The following is a 19,384-nucleotide window of genomic DNA, read 5'->3' on the forward strand; positions in this document are numbered from 1 at the left end:
AAAAAGCTTCACAATCAAGAAAAAACTCCATTTTCTTTATTTCATTTGTGACACAGAAGACAAACAGTGGAGGAGAGTAACAATTAGACAACCAGCAATACAAAAACCCTGGTATTTGTCACTTTCAGGCACTTTCTCTGAAAATAACAGTTTAACTGTTTATTAAAAAAAAAAACACTAACAAATTAGCTTTTTTAAAATTAACCATGCCTTTAACTTTCTCAAAATAAATCATCCATCAACGTAACTAGAACATTTACATTGCTGTGAGCTGGGCCTCAAGGAGAAATAAGCATCTCAGAGCACCTTGCAGAATGCTGAAGGCTGTCACACCACAAAAAATTCTTCAAAATGGCATTTTTAAAGAAGCGTATATAAATCAAGTTTCTCAAGTAGTTAAGAAGTTGCTAATAAATAAAGTAACTGGTTAATTTCTCACCATGGGGTTATAACGAGCTTGATTTTTCTAACCTGTCCTGAAGGCACCAGGTTCACAGCATAGCTCTGTACATTGTACCTCCTCGAGGAGATAACGCAGCAAAGACACTGCTCAGCGCAGCATCGAACCAGCCCATCTGCGCCAGCGATGGAAGCAGCACACCAAAGGCAATGAAAACAACGATCAATGGCTTAAGCCGCAGGTTGGGATACACGGTAAGAGTCTGAATGAGGAATGTCATACCCAACCCAAACATATTTTAGCGCTGAAGAGAAAAGATATAATGTTCTTCAAAACATACTGAAGCTTTAATCTAAGCAACCTTAGGGTTGTTTTTTTACGTCACCAGCTTTCATCAGAGCCTTAATAGCTCTGGCCCTCATCTCGAGCTCCAGGAGCTCCAGCTGCTGTGCTGATGGCTGAACACCTTCCGATGGAGGAACAGCTACGCTTGCCGTTTTGGACTCCTTTGGGCTAGATTCTGCCAACCCCAGTATCTCATTCACGCTTTTCTCAATGTCCTTCTGAAGGTCATCTATCTGACTGGCTCCATTTCTGATGGTGTTTTCTTGCACATCCGAGCCGTCGTCTTCATTGCACGGGCCTTCTATATCACTATCATATGCATCTGCATTTATGCTGAGGACATCGCTATCTTCTCCTTTGCCTGTAACACAAATGTAACAATCATATAGCAACCTAACAGAACAATTTTTCTTTCAACTTACAAATTCGCTTCTGCTTAAAGCATTTCTCTGTAGATTAAGGGTGGCAAAAAGATCTGTGAATTTGAGACAACTAATTCCTCCTCTTTTTCTTCTCCATCTTTTAAGGCTGATCTAATTTAGACAAGTGTTAATGCATTTTTATGCCAATTTAGAAGAACATATAGTATTGCAGAGCTGTAGTACCAGGAAAATTTATTCCATCATATGGATTTACATGATCTATTTTCCCCAATTAAAAAGCCATAAGGTTTTATATCACAAGGAAGTTTCTGCAGTACAGAATTGATTACTGTTATCTTTAAAGTAAACTTAGTTTTCAAAATGCAATTTTAAAAACACTTTAAAACTATTTTACTTATTTTAAAAGAAGTGGGACACTACGTCAAGCAGAATACTGAAGATTAATAGAAAATCCTACTACAGTATAACTATTCAGAATCTATCACACAACTATTTCAGACATCTTTAACTCACGTCAGTAAAAACAGCGAAAGTTACGGTATTGGCTTTTAATGCTGGCAAAAAGTTGGGAGTTTACAAAGAAGAGCAATTAGATGAGGCAGTGCTGTAAGATAAAAGCCAAACCCTGTCAGAGCTCAAGTAACCATCTTACAATTTGGCTGTAGGGAGACTATTGCTTTTGACACCTTGGCCTCAGAAATTATTAGTGCATTCCCAAACTTTGTACCTTTGGAAACTTACCATTCATTGCTTCAAATGAAGAATTTATAACCAAATGATGATAAAGTTACTGACTTTAAAGGCTTTATAATTGCTTTTGGTTGCACCACTGTGCAGAAGTACCACTGTGTTCCTTGTTAATTAATATTGAGAGCTTACAATTAAAGACCTGTATTTTTGAAATAAGTATAATTATCATAAGTATTTGAAGAAAGTTTCCATTCCTATGTAAGCTACTATAAGCCATAATGATCCTCTATATACAAAAATATATTTAATAAATATCTAGACAGTACTGCAAACCTGTTTTTTGTTTTTAATTTATCTAATTCCCCTTTAACAATATGGAAAACCATGAAGGCAAGCAAGCTAGGCTCAGCAGTGCACTCTTGACAATGTTAGCAACAATGGAAAAAAATTAAAACGTGAAATTTCATCTGAAAATAGGAAAATACTTTTTTTTTTTTTTTTAAACACACCATGAGGGTTGTCAAACACTGGCACAGATTGTCCAGAAAGGCAGTGGAGTCTCCATCCTTGGAGACACTCAAGACACAGATGCATAGAATCCTTAGCAGCCTGCTCTTGCTGCCCCTGCTTGAGTACGGGGATTGGGTTAGATGACATCAAAGGTCCCTTCTAACTTAAACCATTCTGCAACTCTGATTATTAAAATCAATATTTTCATGTCTGGCTTTAGAAGGTTCTCTTTCACTGAACTCTATTTTGTTGTTTTTTGTTTGTTTGTTTTGGGGGGTGGGGGTGCAATTGCTAGTTTCATCTATCGACAGTTTTAGTTCCTGAATCACTGATCTGCAGGGCTAGAAGCATCACTGATTTGCAAGAATTGCTTTCAACAACTAAACAACTGATATACTGGAAACCCAAGCACTTCCTCTGTGACTGCTATCTTTGAACATCAGGCACTGAGAAGCCTACTAAGGTTCAGATTATTAAAAAGCATGGATAATGTAGTCTAACAAAGCACGGACCTATGACTTTAGGTATCTTTAATTATCTTCCTATCATTGGCTTTTTTACTCAAGATGCTCACATTTACTGTTTTATTGTTACAAAAATTCTGGAAATAACTTTGATAGTTCTCCATGCTCCTTTGAGGACTTGGGTTTTAATTCCAATATGAACAATTATCTCCTCTTTCAAAAAAGGGTAAAGAATCTTTGAAAGGTTATTTTTAGAAGTCTTTGTTTTGTGCTGTTAATGTTTCAGTGTCTTTTACTGTATAGAAAATATTTTAAAATACAGCAAAGAAAACATGAGACTGCTCTTGAAAACACAAGGATGAAGCAGAGAAGAAAAACCTTTGGAAAAGCTATTTTTCTTGGCTTTTATGACATTCCTGCTATCCTGAGGGCATGAAAAAAATCAATACTGAATACTAAGGAAGGAATAAATGCATTTTCCATGCTTTAAAAAAAATGGGGGGGGAAAGAAGCAGAGAAACCTTTTTTTCATGTAACTTGAAAGGTTTTATTCATTCAGTACTGAAGATTTTTTTTTAAATATCTGTATATTTTTAAAAATATACTCAGTTCCTTACTCCTGATAGACAATGCCTTAGGATAACGTTTAAGTCCCTGTTTTGGAATACAGCATATTACCCTGCCTGAGAATTCACTCCTGATTCAGGGTGTTGCACCATCATCAGCCACGACCCTCCAGCACCTCATAACACTGTTTACAGTACACAACTGCAAGAACTGCCCACCATGCTTCAGAATACATCAGATGTGGCAAATACACAGCTAATGTATGCAGCATCTCCAACATCCTCATCAAAGCTGTTAAGAAAGTATCCAGCTCTGGAAAATGCAGGATTAGCCACATAAATAAAGTTTACATAGAATTTTTGGTCTTCGATTTTTGTAAAATAAGCTACAATTTAGAAGCCTAAAGCACAAATGATTCTGAAGCTATACAAAATCCTCACAGCAGTGTGTAAGAAGTACTCATATGAGATGTGCATACCACAGCCTTCTTCAGTCCTAAGTGGTTTTGCCATGTTTCTACTGTAACAGTAGCTTCAAGGTTAGTATTTCAATTTCAGATGCAGTCTGCCCCGTTTCTTATACTAAAAAATCAACTTTGTACACTATCTTCTCAACTCTACCCTGCAAGATACAAAATACGTGAAAGATCAGAAGTAATGAGAATCAACAGGATAAGGAAATGGAAATTCTTCTGTCTTGCATCAGTCAGTGACCTGACATGCTGCTCAACTGAACAGCATTTCCATGGATGAAAAACCAGGTGCATCAATGGATCCTAATTCAATACCTGAAAGTTACCTCCTGAATATATTCATATTACCTAATTCACTGCCAAAGGTAAACTGACTTTGTACTGGGCCTGGCTGGACAGGTGTCAATTTTCTTCACAGATGCCCCAATGGTGTTATGTTTTGGATTTGATATCAGAAGTATGTCGATAACACACCATTGTCTTGACTACTGCTGAAAAGTGCTTGCTAAGGCTTCCTCTGCTTCTCACTCTGACCCCACAGCAATTGGTTAGGGATAGGCAAGAGGCTGGGAAATAAATAGAGCCAAGGCAGCTGACCCAAATTGACCAAAGGGATATTCCATATTATATGACGTCATGCTCAGCAATAGAAGTTGGAGAAAAGAAGGAGGAAAGGGTGATCTGCACAGTTATAGACAAATGGTTATTTGTTTTCTCCAGCAGCTGAGGCTCTGCTTTCTAGGACATGGCTAAAAATCTGCCTGCCAATGGGAAGTAGTGAATAAATTCCTTATTTTGCATTCCTTGAGCATGCAGCTTTCCTTTACATATTAAAATGTCTTTATCTTGACCCAAGAGTTTTTCTTGCTTTTGCTCTTCCAATTCTCTCCCCTGCACCACTGGGGGAGGAGTAATTGAGCTGCTCTGTGGTGTTTAGCTGATAGCTGGGGTCAACCCATCGCAAAACTCTGTGAGGTACTGGTCAGATATTAAACAAACAAGTCATTTAAAGCAGCCTTGGGTTCCATTCAGAATTTGGGCCTTCCAAAACTGCATAATACACAATATTCATACACGCCTATTTGCCTACAAATGTTGTTTAATTAGCTGGTGGGCTGCATTTCCCTTTTTTTTACTTTTAATTTTACCCAGTAATAAAGCTCATGTTTGGCATTTCTCATTACCTTTTTCAATCTGATAACTTTTACTTTTTCCTTCAGCTATATTTGTGAAATTCATTCTAACATGTTTTATTTGTCTGGGTTTTTTTTAGGCCCTTTTGTTTAACCCCTCAATCTGTTTTTTCCCACAGCATCATAAGCTGAAGAAGAATGATTAGAGTTACATTTTATCACTTCTATTGATATTCTCATAAACTCTTTAAAGCTTTTATCTTGAGTGAAGTCACTGTTATAGCCCTAAGCCATCATGATACTCTGGTTGATAAAGTCATAAAAAACAACAGTGAAGGAATCACCTGCAACAGTCATCAATTCCCTTCGATAATACCAAAGTAGAAGAGATCTGCAGGAAATCTGTCTGGTCTACGGTTACTCTATATAGTACAGCAGGGAACACTTACAGCATTACTCACAAGTCACAGCAATCTGCTCCTAAAAGTTATCATGTTATCATAATTCCCTTCTCCATTTAATTCCCCTCGCTAATTACCTCTAAAAAAAAAACACCCTTCATAGAGTTCTTACAGGGGATATCTTTAAAGACAGCATTCTGAATTGTAAAACAGGAGTTGCAGGAAGCCCATAACGCTAGATCTTCACAGAAGAGAAATACAGCTTATAAAAAACTGCAACATTCTCTGATTGGAAAAGCTATTTCTGATGTTACTAAATAGACATAGTCCAAATGAAAATAAACAGACAGACAGAAACACCTACAATTTGGTGCTTCATCTACAAAATAATACTGACAGTCATTATATGGTGTTGTTTTAACAACTGGAATAAAACAAATACTGCTGCTGGTAAAGCAGCACAACAGTTACTCCCTTACACAACAGTTACTCAAATGAGTACCATTAACTTGCCAACTTTTGTATTTTCTATTCTTCCAGTCATTTTAATACCTGAATATCTCACCTATTGCACTTTGCATTTAAAAAGAAAAAATACACAAGACAAAACTTTCCTCTCAGAGATCCGAAGAGTTGAGTACTTCTACTCTACTTTTACACTGTAAAATGCACCAGTCATCAGCAGTAGTGGGTGTTAAGCACCATTCCCAGAGACCTCAGCTCTGCACAATCAAAACAACCTATCATATACCAAGACTGAATACAAAGATTAAATTACAAGCAGTTCTTTGGCAAACACTTATTATAGTGGATTTCCATGAATGTCAAAACAGAGTACTCTTATGATCATTTCAACACAAAGTAAAACTGACTCTCAGAGAATTCAGCAAACGGCAATGGCAGTACTAGCAATCACCTACAGATCAAGATACTGAAATAACTGAAGTTCCTCTTCAGCTGATAAACTAGAAGAGAAAAGCCAAATGAACCTTGCAAGATCATTCAGTCATGTTCTGGAAGCTAAATTACCAAACTCTGAAGAGCTACAGTTTGCTTCTAGCCACAAAAGCCTCCGGACTTAAAGTGCTGAGAAGCCAAATTTCCTACAATGTCTTCTTCAGTGTTCCTTTCTCCTTTTGTGGAATTGGGCCCAAGGGAGAGGTTGAAACCGTTCACCAAGTGATTTCTCTGAAGATGCATCTCTGTGATTACAGATACGGCTCAAGAGTTAGTAGTTATCTTGAACTAGTCACTGTTCAACATCATTCTAGTGGGAGGTGTCCTTGCTCACGGCAAGGGGGTCAGAATTAGATGATCTTTAAGGTCCTTTCCAACCCAAACCATTCCATGTTTCTATGATCAAGAGAGCAAAGTTTCAGCTTTCTCCACTTACATACCTTGTTTTGATTCCTGACCTTCCAGTTTGTTGTCGTCTCTTAAGGAAGAAGTAGAGTCTATACTGTTGTCCTGCCTGGAAACAAATGACACCACATTTTAATCTACATCTTTTACAACTTAAGAGGATTTTTCAAAGAAACATTAACTAAAAAGAAATTATGTGGTGGTAGGGCAATAGGAATGTGCTATCTCTAAGCATTTGAGAACGAGCTTTTCTTTGCTTTCCCTCGTAACCTGCAAGGATGAAGTAATTATTTCAATACACCCCTCAGAATACCAATCCTCACTGATAGGCTCCCCCTAAAAGCTCTCCCTAGAAGCTTGTCTCTAAAGCTCAGAATAAATTGTCACAGAGTTAAATATTTTTAAAAACTACTGTTTCGGTTGCATTCAAATACTATTTACTCCTTCCTTTTGAAATTAAGAAGCTATTTTCATGAAGTTATTGTCACCCTACCACCATTCACGTTTTCTACATCACAATCTCACATTTTCACTAAGGGCTGCTTTTTAAAAGGAGATGTAACTTAACCTTTAAGTTGTATTCAATATCCATGTTTATTTCTTCAATTTAAAGATTTCTACCCTTGACCTCTAAGGTTTCACCTGTTTTATGCAAGGGATAAGGAAAAGATACTTCTGTGAAATGTTCATGTCCTTCACGCATTTTGTACACACTACTTGGACAAATCGTGAAAATACTGTGAAATATACAGGGCAAATAAAGGATAGTCCTCACAGAAGGACCTAGAATCACAGAAAAACTTCAATTACCATGTTTAGCAAGCATTTTGACAGTAGAATTGCCAATTTCCTACCCAGAACGTTATTGTGGCATTGATTTCTTATGAGTTAACATGCAACCACCCTGCCCGTTGGAGCTAAACAGAGCTATAAAAACGATAGCAAGATTTTGGTATCACAGATTTAAATGTAATGATTTTAACAACTTGTTTTTCAGTAATGGCCTGAAGGGCTTTTCTGCAATTGAATACAGATCCATTTTCTCTAGGCTCTCAGAGATGTTTGGTGTGTGTTTTTTTTCCAGGTGTCCAATGACCATGTCATGAGAAAGAACACCATAATACTTCTTGACAACTTGGTCTGAGAGATGGGGTTATTTTGATGGCTATTTCCTTTCCTATGGTAGTAGAGGTTACAAATCAATTGACTCTGTGTTTCTCCCATGTTTGCATCCAATGCAACATAAATGTGTATGGAATAGTGCAATAATTAAGGAGAACGTGCCCACAGAAAGCAGTTACACAACACATGAAGAAAGATTTTAAGTGTTCTTCACTTTAAGTAAGGAACCCCCAAAATAAATTTACTGCTCAACATTATTATACTAAAATATGAATAGATTATTTACCATGATACATTTTTCTCAAAACATCTCAGTAGTGTGTATCCTTAAAGTTTGCCTTCCTGCTTAGTCAACTCAAGAAGTATTTTCCCAATCCTTTCACTTCTGATAGACTTTCCATTCCCAGGCAGGACTGAATGCAAACTAGATGTTCAAATAGGTATGCTGAACAGGAAGTTGTGTATACTCACTAACCCCTTCACAAAATCATTTAAACTTTGCCTCTTCACAAATAGTTGCTCATTTATTTTCTATTTGAGTCATCAATCTTGTACCACAAAGGCCACAGGTGTTGCAAGATTGATTACAGCCCTCACACGCTAGATGTAAAATAAGCCAAGGAATGCTACAAATAAATTAGTTTTGCTCTATGTGACAGTTTAGACATGTTAACCAGAGTCTCAGACTTCTCAGTGTAACAACATGACATTACCGTTTATTAAGTGGAGCAGCAAAGGGTAAGCAGCAAGGAAAAGTTTTGCGCACACACGCACATACATTTAGAGTAACTGAGACCCATCACAATTACCAGTCCCGTGAGCCTGTGGAGCCTAGTGTGGGGGAAATCACAGAATGGTTTGGGTTGGAAGGGCCCTGAAAGATCATCTAGCCCCAACCATCCTCCCTGTCACCACCCAGTGTCAGGTCCAGGCAGCAGCTCAGAACCAAAGCTTGTATGGTCCTACATTTCAAAGCAGTGTCACAACTCCTGGTGAGTAACATGTCCCCTCCCATCTTCACTCTATTATTGAGAGGGGTTAGGCCAGACGTCAGCACAGAACACCAGTTAAACCTGCCCACAATGCTATCACAGCACACCTTCCCAGAAATTTCAGGTTTGTTCTCCTGTCACCTGCTGAGCCGAAGCTGAGGCTCATCATACTCAGTTGTTGATTGTGTTCTCCTGTCTGTGCTTTTAAAGATCTGGGGAGGAGAAGGAAGTTATTAACCTGATCAGCACAGGGGGATCACCCAGTCCAAGTTGCTCCAAGGGCTGTCAAAGGAAAGCAGCAGCCTGTTTGCCAGGAAAGAAACTGAATAAGGGCAGTCAGCTAGAGAAGTCACCTTACAGACTGAAGGGAGTTACTACCGACACCAGCACAGGGCTCCTTATGGGATGCTGGGGAAGAACACTTCAGGATTGTGTATAACTTACTTGGGGATGTGTTTAAGGGGACTGTGGGACTATGCAGGGCATTATCAGATGTTTAGAGGAAGGACCAAGGATGCTAAAAGGCATAGACTTACGTAGATTGGTGAAGAACAAGCATAGGGAAAATAGAGAGAAAAGAAGATAGAATCAGTCAGATGAACATAAACAGGTTGCTGGTCAGTACGCTTGTCTTGCAAAGCCCTGCACCTGGTCACCAGTCTGCCCTGCCTTCTTGTGGAACTCCATAGCTAACCATTCTTCCAAACGAGGGGTCTGCGTGTGTCTAAGAGCCAGGAGCTGCAGAGAGGACCACAGGTGGCAGGGGCCTGTGATACTGTGCTGCCAGAAAATAAACAGAATGGGAAATGTGCACACCTCCTCAGGAAAGTTCAGTGTCATGCATCAGTTCTACAGCAAACATCAGGCGAGTCTACCTATTAAGTAGGATGAGATGTTTGAGAGTCAGGTACCAAAGAGACTGCAAAATTAGAGGCCGAATTCCAGAGAGACCAGGGTCTGCAAGTACTTGAATCAAGGGACCACGGCTCTGCTAGTTCCCCAGCAGATAAAGAGTCTAGGAGTCAGCTACTGGGGACACCAGAGATCTGGACCAGCTACTGGAAAGGTCTGTGTGTACACAAGGAGGTCAGAGCAAGCAACTGGAGTGGGGCTGCAAACCTTGCAGACTTGCACACCTTAGCGTCAGCAGCTACAGAGACACGGGGACCGTGGACCAGCTACTGGCCAACCAACTGCCACAGGCCAGCCACTGGAGGCATCTTTTTTTTTTTCAGCATTTTTTCTTTTATTTAGTCACTGAACTCTTGACCAAAGTAAGGTTGTGACACCCCCATATCACCTGCTTATCACCAAGTGCAAAAGCTGCTTAGGCTCCTCACACCCCATCCTCCCCCCACACACATTCTTCATCCTTTTCAACTGAGTAGTCACCTCTGCACTGGACAGCACCATGTCTTTTAGCAACGTGTTACTGTCTGACCTTGCACAAGAATTTTCATGAGGAAAGAAGACAAGAAGTTTCACATCCTTGATACCACAAGGAGCTCTGAAGCCATATTTCATCAAGGATTAAAATCACTCATTTGACAGAAAACTCATCGACTTCTATGGTTCAAAGAAATGGCTGTGAAGTTACATATATCCGTTTTAACAGCTACATAAAAATAAACTCTGAATTGGAATTCACACATCAAAAGTTATTGTAAAGTTTCTTCATGTTGTCTTGACAGTATCGCTGATTATGGTAGAAACATTCTTACAAAGACTAACCACCGTCAAAAAAAAAATTTATTGGATGCCTGAAGTACTTTTACAGAACATTTTATATTTTGCTGAAGCTTTTTTCAGAATTGGCTGGATTGGACTGTATTACCGGTGACCTAATCACCATTACATTTAATAGGCAGGCTTTCGGCACCATCTTGTGGCCAAGCAGATGCAGTTCAGTTCACGATTCAATTTCATTCTCAGATTGTTAACCTTCGTTTATTTACAGGAAATATTTTTACAAATTATCTATACTGAGGTACAGGTTTAAGAAAGGGCAGCACAAAATCATGTCTCCAAATAAGGGGAGCAGAAGATATGTTAATCTAAAAGTAAGGCAATTTAAATATAAAATTAAAATCCCTTGCTTTCATGCATATTAAATTTTCAAAGCAAGAAGTCATTTGCTCACATTATACATGTGAACATATGATCACTGTAAATTATAATAGCATGTTCCTTCTTTTAATACATGTTTTATTACTACTGCAGGGAACATGAAAGAAATAGCTTAAGAACCTGCTGATAGCTTATCAGTGAGATGAGAATGCCCACCTGTTTTTTTAGGACATTAATTGGCTAAATCCTTTCAATTAAATGTCTACCATTTAGTTGGAAAACTTAATATATATCAATTTTCTTGTTTTAATGGTACTCCATTGCAGACTAACACAAACAGATATCTGAAAATTGCAGTAAAATATCTATACAGAGCTCACAAATAATCAAGCCCATCTATTATAGGAGCCTTTTCCAGTTTTTCTTAAACATTGGCCCTGATACTGCATGCTTATTTCAGAATTTATAGCATTTAACTCTGAAGAAGCTGGCAACAAAATAATGGAGCACTTTAAGTGGCAATGGAAACAGCTGAAAATTTTTCAGAGCTGAACTTTTAGGAAAAAAACTCAGGACTTCTGTTTTTGGTTAAAATACATGTATAAACTGTAGCTCTGAAACACCCTGAACTCACAGAATTGCCTTCCTGAAATCTAGCAGCATTGAAACGCCCATACCTCCTTAAGATGTGAAATATTACATGTATTTTGCAGTAGTAAACATCTTTTGAATTAGATCTTTTAAAAAATCATAAAATTCCTCTAGACAAAGTCCTGGGACATTTCTGATGGTTTCCTTAGCAAACAAGGCTTTCTTCTCATTTAATTCAGAAGTTCACTTGCAAACTATCAATCATCAAAGGGACTCATTTATTTGAAGAGTATTTTATATTGTTATTTTATATTTTAAATAGCCAGCAGAGGGTAAAGATCAAAAGATAAAATTAGTTTACATAAAGGTGTGTACTGACACCATTCACAGACCATGAAAGAAAGCAAAGGGGGGAATACAGCCACAAACCAGTTCCAAATGGAACCCAAGAAAAAAAAGTGTCACAGGGCATCAAACCTGTATCACGTGAGAAAAACTGAAACAGAATCACAGAATCATCTAGGTTGGAAGAGACCTCCAAGATCACCGAGTCCTACCTCTGCCCTAACACTAACAAGCCCTCCACTAAACCACATCACTAAGTCCTACATCTAAACGTCTTTTAAAGACCTCCAGGGATGGCGACTCAACCACCTCCCTGGGCAGCCCATTCCAATGCCTAACAACCCTTTCAGTAAAGAAGTTCTTCCTAATATCCAACCTAAACCTCCCCTGGTGCAACTTTAGCCCATTCCCCCTCGTCCTGTCACCAGGCACGTGGGAGAATAGACCAACCCCCACCTCGCTACAGCCTCCTTTAAGGTACCTGTAGAGAGCGATAAGGTCGCCCCCGAGCCTCCTCTTTTCCAGACTGAACAACCCCAGCTCCCTCAGCCGCTCCTCGTAAGACTTGTTCTCCAGACCCCTCACCAGCTTCGTTGCCCTTCTCTGGACTCTCTCGAGCACCTCCGTGTCCTTCTTGTAGCAAGGGGCCCAAAACTGAACACAGTACTCAAGGTGCGGCCTCACCAGAGCTGAGTACAGGGGCACAATCACTTCCCTAGACCTGCTGGCCACGCTGCTTCTTATACAAGCCAGGATGCTGTTGGCCTTCTTGGCCACCTGAGCACACTGCTGGCTCATATTCAGCCGACTATCAACCAATACTCCCAGGTCCTTCTCTGCCAGGCAGCTTTCTAACCAGTCATCTCCCAGCCTGTAGCTCTGCTTGGGGTTGCTGTGCCCCAGGTGCAGGACCCGGCACTTGGCCTTGTTGAACTTCATACAGCTGGCCTCAGCACATCAGTCCAGCCTATCCAGATCCTCCTGCAGAGCCTTCCTACCCTCGAGCAGAAACATTATCACTCCACTTTCTAGAATATTTGTTTTTTCACAAACCTGGTATATGATGAGATGTGATCAAAGAAAATTACTTCATTCAATAATTTCATAACTTGTTCTGAGCCAAAGAAATGAGGTCTCCGTTAAATCAAAGATACTGACCAGCACGCAAAATTTGGATTACCGTCATTATCTTTCCCACCTCTCTCTTCCTGTTTAGTAAATCTAGATGAACTTGCCAAACTAGCAGCTAACAGGTACCTTAATCAGCCCAACACTCGTGTAAGGCCACTATGTCTCAAAAGGCTCGTTAAGTTTATGCACTGAATCTGTGGGCCAGCTGCAGATGGGTCAGCAACCAAACCAGAAAAGCTTTTGGCTTTCCTACATGCCTTTTGTTTCCTACAAACACATTTAGACTCAAAATTTGACACATTTTGGGTGATAACTATTAACATTCTTTTCCCCCTCAACTACTTCTGTAGGAACTGTCTTTATTAAAGGAGTGACTTAATAATACACTACACAAAAATTGTCTCTCTTTTTTTAAAAAAAGAAAGTATTTTAAGAAAAGGTTAAAAATGTTGGCCTTTGCAAAACTGACAGATGTCAGCCTAATAATGAGCAACTAGAAACCTCTGTACTTCAAACTCTAGACATTAATATAACATCCCCAGTAGGGAAGATGGGAACAGGCAAGTGTCAGCGCTGCTTCAGCTGGGACAGGAATGATGGACCAGAAACAAGGATGCAAGGAACATGATACATCTCAGCTGAACTCAAAACACTCTTTACCAAGTTCATGGATTTCACTGGGAAGGGTTTTATTCAACCTGCTCTAGTTCAACTGAAGAGGATTAACCTAAATCACTTTTGGCTGCAGGCTAGGACTGTGCATATGTTCAATTATCACAAGTTAACTGATGGGTAATAATGCCAGTGTAAATCTCAGTGATGTGCTTATGAAACATCTGATGTTATCAAATAACTAGGCCATGTCTATAAGTGCAATGCTTCCTAGCAGTAACAGCTCATTGTCATTCTACCAAAAAAAAAAAAAATAATAATTAAGGATATAGCAGTTGGGTCTTTCAATGCTACAGTTAATCATTTCTCGTGAAAAATTCCAGTATCATTCAGTATTTTAAAATTAAGCTTTGAACTGTTTTCTTTTACTCACTGACTGACTGATTCACCTCCAGTCTTGTCTCCTCCATCTCCATCCTCGTCAGTATCAGAATCAGCTCCACTCTTGCCTAGATATACACAATTTCAAACGTGCAAATTTAGGCACCTAGTACAATTAATGCTACATAGTTAGCCTTACTTTTAATGATTAACTCTAATGAGATCAGAAAAGGGTTTTCTCCCCAGCTGAAACAGACATTCTAAAAATCAGACTTACACAGAAACAAAAAGCTTATTCATGAGATGCCTGCTAGCCACATGGTTGCCATTTTTCAGTTACACTGTATTATGGAAAAACAGAGAATAAATACTGCTACTACAATATTACAGGCACTAAAAATAAGGCACAGGAGACAAGTAATAGGAGGTACTCTCTACCACTCAAGATTCAAAGGGCACCACTTAATTGAGAAGACGGCAATTTGTTTACAAATGAATTCTACGGCCCTTAAATACCAAGTGGAAGTTCAATAAAATACCGATATGCTGGAATATCACATCCTTAATCAAAGTATATGTATTGTGTGTCTCAGCAGAGCAAAGGCATGCACTAAGAATCCTTTAACTACACTGAATGTTCCAGTGCAATTGTTAATACAATTGAACTGGTATTGCAGTATATCTGGTTTCCCCTCCAGAGAACCAGGAGGCAACTTAATGCCAATTTAACTAAAGCAATGGATTTCAAACAATGCTTCTAAATTCCTGCTTTTGTTTTACTACCCCTCAAGTCAAAAGCTTTGTTCTTAGTTTGAGTACTAGGGAAAGGAAGCTAATACGACTGTGATCTGAATGTATCCCTAATACCTTCAGGATTACTGGATGATTTCACCCAAGATTAAAAGATCAAGACCAGCATATATATACATATACGTGTCAGTACCTGGAAACACAGGCGCAGTTTAATGCAGACTACTTTTGTTTTCCTTATTCTCTCTGTGTACAGTGGTGCCTAAAAGTTGCATTCATACCTTCAAGTATCTTCAAAAGTTTTTTTTCAGATAACAGCTCCAACTGCTCCAAGCAAAGCCTTTTGATTTCATCCATGGAACAGTTCTAAGAAGACAGATAAGACAGACCACAAGCCACTAAGATTTCTGAGGACAGAATAATTATGAAAGCTAAGTAGTTCTCCAGCCCTAATGAGAAACTCAGATTGCAAGTCCTTTCTCTATTCTGATCTGCACTGATGCAACTATCAAAGAACATTAGGTAGGCGTGACAACCACCAAAAATATTTTTATGTTTGTTTTGGTGGTGTTGTTTTCAAAATTAAGCAATACACAGTATCAGTTACTTGATCTTTGCCTGAGAGCTTTCACTGCTGTTGTGACACTGAGCTGTAGAAATAACAGAGTGCAGGTGTAAAGCATGAAACAGTAAAACAACAGCAGCCCAGATCACTCCTAATTTTCCATCACTCAGGAGCAGGTGAATTACATAATTAAGTCTGCAAAGACCAAAGCCAATTGTTGAACCCAAGTTCATGAAACAAAGTGAACAAAAGTATCAAAAAAGCACAAACAGGAATCATACATCATATTGCACGCCCTAATAAAGAAACTGTAAGAAACATGTAATCTGTGATCCACTTCTCGTGTTTGATACATACCACACACTGAGTCCAGCTAGTTTCACATCTCTTGTACTTCTGGGTATGCTCTTGGTGAAACAGTGATAATTTCACACTCATAAATAAGCTATGTACACTTACATGTACCAAAATTATTAAGTGTTGAGCATACTGTAATATTCACCATCCTACTGCAGGCTTGGTTCTACACCACTAGACAACTGACTTCCAATTCATTTATGCCTTTGCCTCCAGCCATTCTAGACCTCTTTTCTTCTTCCAGAGATGAGAAATGGGTGAGACTGTAAGCAATTCAATAGGAGTTTAAAATGAGTAAGTCTCACCTCAGTTGTAACCTGTCTCACAGATTTAGATAAAATTTAAGACAGAAATTGAAAAACTACTAATTAACAAACACTGCACAAATGGCATTTCACCGGAAGCCTCTTCCCCCGCATAGACTGTTCACCTATTTTCACCAAGTCCTGCTGTTCGCAACACTCAAAAAGCATGTTTTAGGTCAGTAAAACTCTAGAGACACTACTATTAAATTCCAGAGCAATAACGGCTTCCAGAAGCTGTTTATCAAGAAGGGGCTTTATGGCCTCATCTCAGACATTAATAACTTATAAAGACATTTAGATAACACATAAATAGAAGTCAGACTTTTATTAACAAATCAGCAAACTTGTTACTGAACAACACTACTGAATTCACTCCCTGCAATTAGAAACTCCTTTTACATTAAGAATAACCAGTGCAGATAGACAGTGCAAAAATAATCAGCCTGCATTCAGCTGCAGCGGAGCTGTGGAAAATGGAGTAGGATGAAATAAGTGTATCAAATCTTAAGTGTCTCACTTTCAGAGACTTTACCTTTCTTCATTTAAGAAAAACACACACAGTTTTTAAGATGGGAAGTCCACTAGACTTGAGAGATGTGTTTTGTTATGCAAGCATTCAAGCTTGTAGAAAGCATACAAGTAACTGTATTTCAGTACCTTTAAAATATCAGGCAGCATCTTCTGTAGTTTCTTCTCCCCTATGACACAGAAACACTGTTGAAGCATTTCTTTTTTGTCCGCGATGTAGAAACTAACCGGTTTGAGTGACACACTGAGATCTAATCCTCCTTCCTCTACATCACTGGGTTGTTCAGCTTCTTCCACTTTTTCTCCAGATGGCACATTGCATTTTTCTTCCTAAACATCAAGAAGGCAAGTAGAATTTTCATTTTCTATTGAACTACAAAAGAAGGAAACTTAACACCTCATCTGTGATAGCAATAGCTTTTACCTCACAATTGCAAGGGACGTCTTAAAATAGATTTCTGAACTTCCAAATATTGTTTTAGCTTACAGGGTAACCGCATCACAAAAGTTATGTTTTTGGTTACTGAAATCATTTTTATGCTAAGAGAAATTTTAAAACTTTCAAGAGACAAAAAGTATTTTTCAATATTAACTGGAAAGTATTATCTTAAGATACCTTGCTGCTGCTTCTACATCAAAGCATGCTTTAAGGCAGAATAAATCCATTTATCTGATTTCCTCTGCAATTAAACGACCAAGTCGATAACCTACAACTACCTTGCTAAGAAAGAAATTCACACACAATTCCATGTGGCACAGTTTTCTGAGAAAAAAAAAAAAAGTGAGTTTCGTATGAGAAAATATATCTTCCATATCAGAAAAAAACTGAACCATTAAAAATCAGATATGTTTTGAAGACACAGACATTCACTCATGATCATGTGTCACACAGTCATCTTTGTATTTGAGCACCACAACTGGCTAGGACACAGAATGACTGTGATTTGGGGATTTGGGTCATCTCTGAGCTTGTGCCTCATATCGCTTTGGACGGGGTCTGGCCAGGATGGAGTAAATTTTCTTCACAGCAGCTCGCGTGGTGCCATGTTTTAGTTTTGTGACTAAAACAGATGCAGGTAACACCACAGTGCTTTAGCTGTGGACGAGGAGCATTTGTGCAGCACCAATGCTGCCTTTTTGCCCCACCAGTGAGTACACTGCAATGAGCTGGGGGGCCCGCCACCAGGCAAAGACCCAAAGTAACCATGGGGTATTCTGTGCCTATAACACCACGCTCAGCAACACAAAGGGCAGACGGGTGAAATATGAGGTGAGCCACCTTTTTTGCTCAGGAACCAGCTGGTAATTCGAATGCCCCTAGGAGGGGAGCGCGCAAGTGTCATTGCATTACCTGTTTTGTTTCCCTTCTCTCTTCCTCAGCTCCCTCCTCACCTGTTAAGCCGTTTTTACCTCAGCCCAGGAGTCCTCCCCCGCTTTTTCTCTTCCTTTCCTCTCCCACCGGGGGAGGAGGGAAAAGGGGCACAGGGCCGCAGCAATCCTTCCCAACCCCTCCCAACACACCCAGGGCGCAGAACACCGCCACCGCACCTCGGGGGCGCCGCGGGCAGACTCCGCGCTCCGCCGCTTCCTCTCGCCGCCGTCCGGCCCCGCGGGCCCCTCGGGGCAGCACGAACGGGAGCGTCGCCTCTTCTTCTCCTTCGACGACTTTCGGCCCGCCATCGCCGCCGCTACCGGGCCGGGAAGGGCCGTAAGGGGCCGCGGCCCCGCCTGCTTCCCGCCGGGGGCGGCCGCCCCTTCCGGGCCGCCGACACACCGCCCAGGCACCGGAAAATGGCGGGCGCTGGCCCTGGCCCTGTTCTGTCCCCCACGGAGGCATTCTGTGCACTGCCCCCTGACTGACTGGATCCAGGTGGATCCCAGGCACGGCCCCCTGACTGACTGGATCCAGGTGGATCCCAGGCACGGCCCCCTGACTGACTGGATCTAGTGGGAAGCTATTAACCCCCAGCAGAAGGCAAAAACTCTCTTGCAAGAGCTCTCAAAAAATCCCAACCGTGCTTTTCCCCTGGTGAATTTAGACAAAGCAAGCTCAAATCAGGAGCACTGCTTTGAGTGCACAAGTTATATGAGGGTTACCAATGTAGATAGAAGGCCAGCTTTGAGTTTTGTGCTAGGCACACACCTGTCACCAGCATCCTCTGGTCTCAAGAGGTTGCACGGTGTGGTCCTGTCTTGCTCCTTTCCTGGGCATAGATTTTAACACCCTTTCACTGAAGTGAAGCCTTAAAACAAAGCAAACAGCACTGGGGGTGTTGTAACTTTTCTATTTTCACTTTGCCTCCACTGGCAGCTACCACTGCATGTCTCTATGGAGACACCCTCCAAAGAAGATTCCTGTGGAGATGGAATCAAATGTTCCCAATTTCTTTGTTGCCTCACACAGTGCAAAATTACAGAACTGCCAGGTATCACAATATGCTGTAGCAGAAGCTGACCTTCTATCCAAACTTTTTCATGCAGCTTGATTTGTCTTGATACGTACTGCTGCAGCCCCCAATGAAGGATTTTTTGCTATGCCAAATCATTTCCCTGCAAATTAAATCTAAGTGCATTTTGTATCATCTTTTAATATACCAATTGCTGAAGTTGCCAGAGTTTGTTTATTTACATAAACATCATTTTTGGTCTGGGAAATTCATGACAATTTTCACGCAGAGTTAATCAGTAACAGAGTAATCCCACAATAACAGAACCAAAAAGTTAGATGAGTATAGGTTTCTTAGAATAGCACAAGTACAAACACAGTTAAAGAGCACACGTTATGTCAAAACTAGTTTCAAGAACAATTGTATACTAGGCAACCAAAATTCAACAGACAGGCACATCATTTCACAGAAATATTTCCTGAAGATAGTTTCTTAGGATAGTTTCCTAGGAAGGTCATGGTTTT

At 40.0% G+C, this 19,384-nt stretch overlaps 1 protein-coding gene across 2 annotated transcripts; it reads right to left on the reverse strand.

Moving 5' to 3' along the window:
- Nucleotides 1-14: 14 nt before the first annotated feature.
- Nucleotides 15-18,854, reverse strand: CAAP1 (caspase activity and apoptosis inhibitor 1). Of its 2 annotated transcripts, none has more exons than XM_048050081.2 (6): nt 18,022-18,854; nt 16,702-16,803; nt 15,000-15,084; nt 14,021-14,096; nt 6,763-6,836; nt 15-1,106 (listed from the first exon to the last, which is right to left on the reverse strand). In XM_048050081.2, the coding sequence occupies exons 1-6, from the start codon at nt 18,151-18,153 to the stop codon at nt 763-765; spliced, it is 813 nt and encodes a 270-aa protein (XP_047906038.2). In that variant the 5' UTR covers nt 18,154-18,854; the 3' UTR covers nt 15-762. The 2 variants fall into 2 exon arrangements, with proteins under 2 accessions (XP_047906038.2, XP_013048833.3); XM_013193379.3 differs by having other exon boundaries at nt 16,603-16,803; nt 18,022-18,828.
- Nucleotides 18,855-19,384: the final 530 nt, after the last annotated feature.

This window comes from Anser cygnoides, chromosome Z (assembly GCF_040182565.1).
Source record: "Anser cygnoides isolate HZ-2024a breed goose chromosome Z, Taihu_goose_T2T_genome, whole genome shotgun sequence".
In the NCBI taxonomy this organism is placed as follows: domain Eukaryota; kingdom Metazoa; phylum Chordata; class Aves; order Anseriformes; family Anatidae; genus Anser; species Anser cygnoides.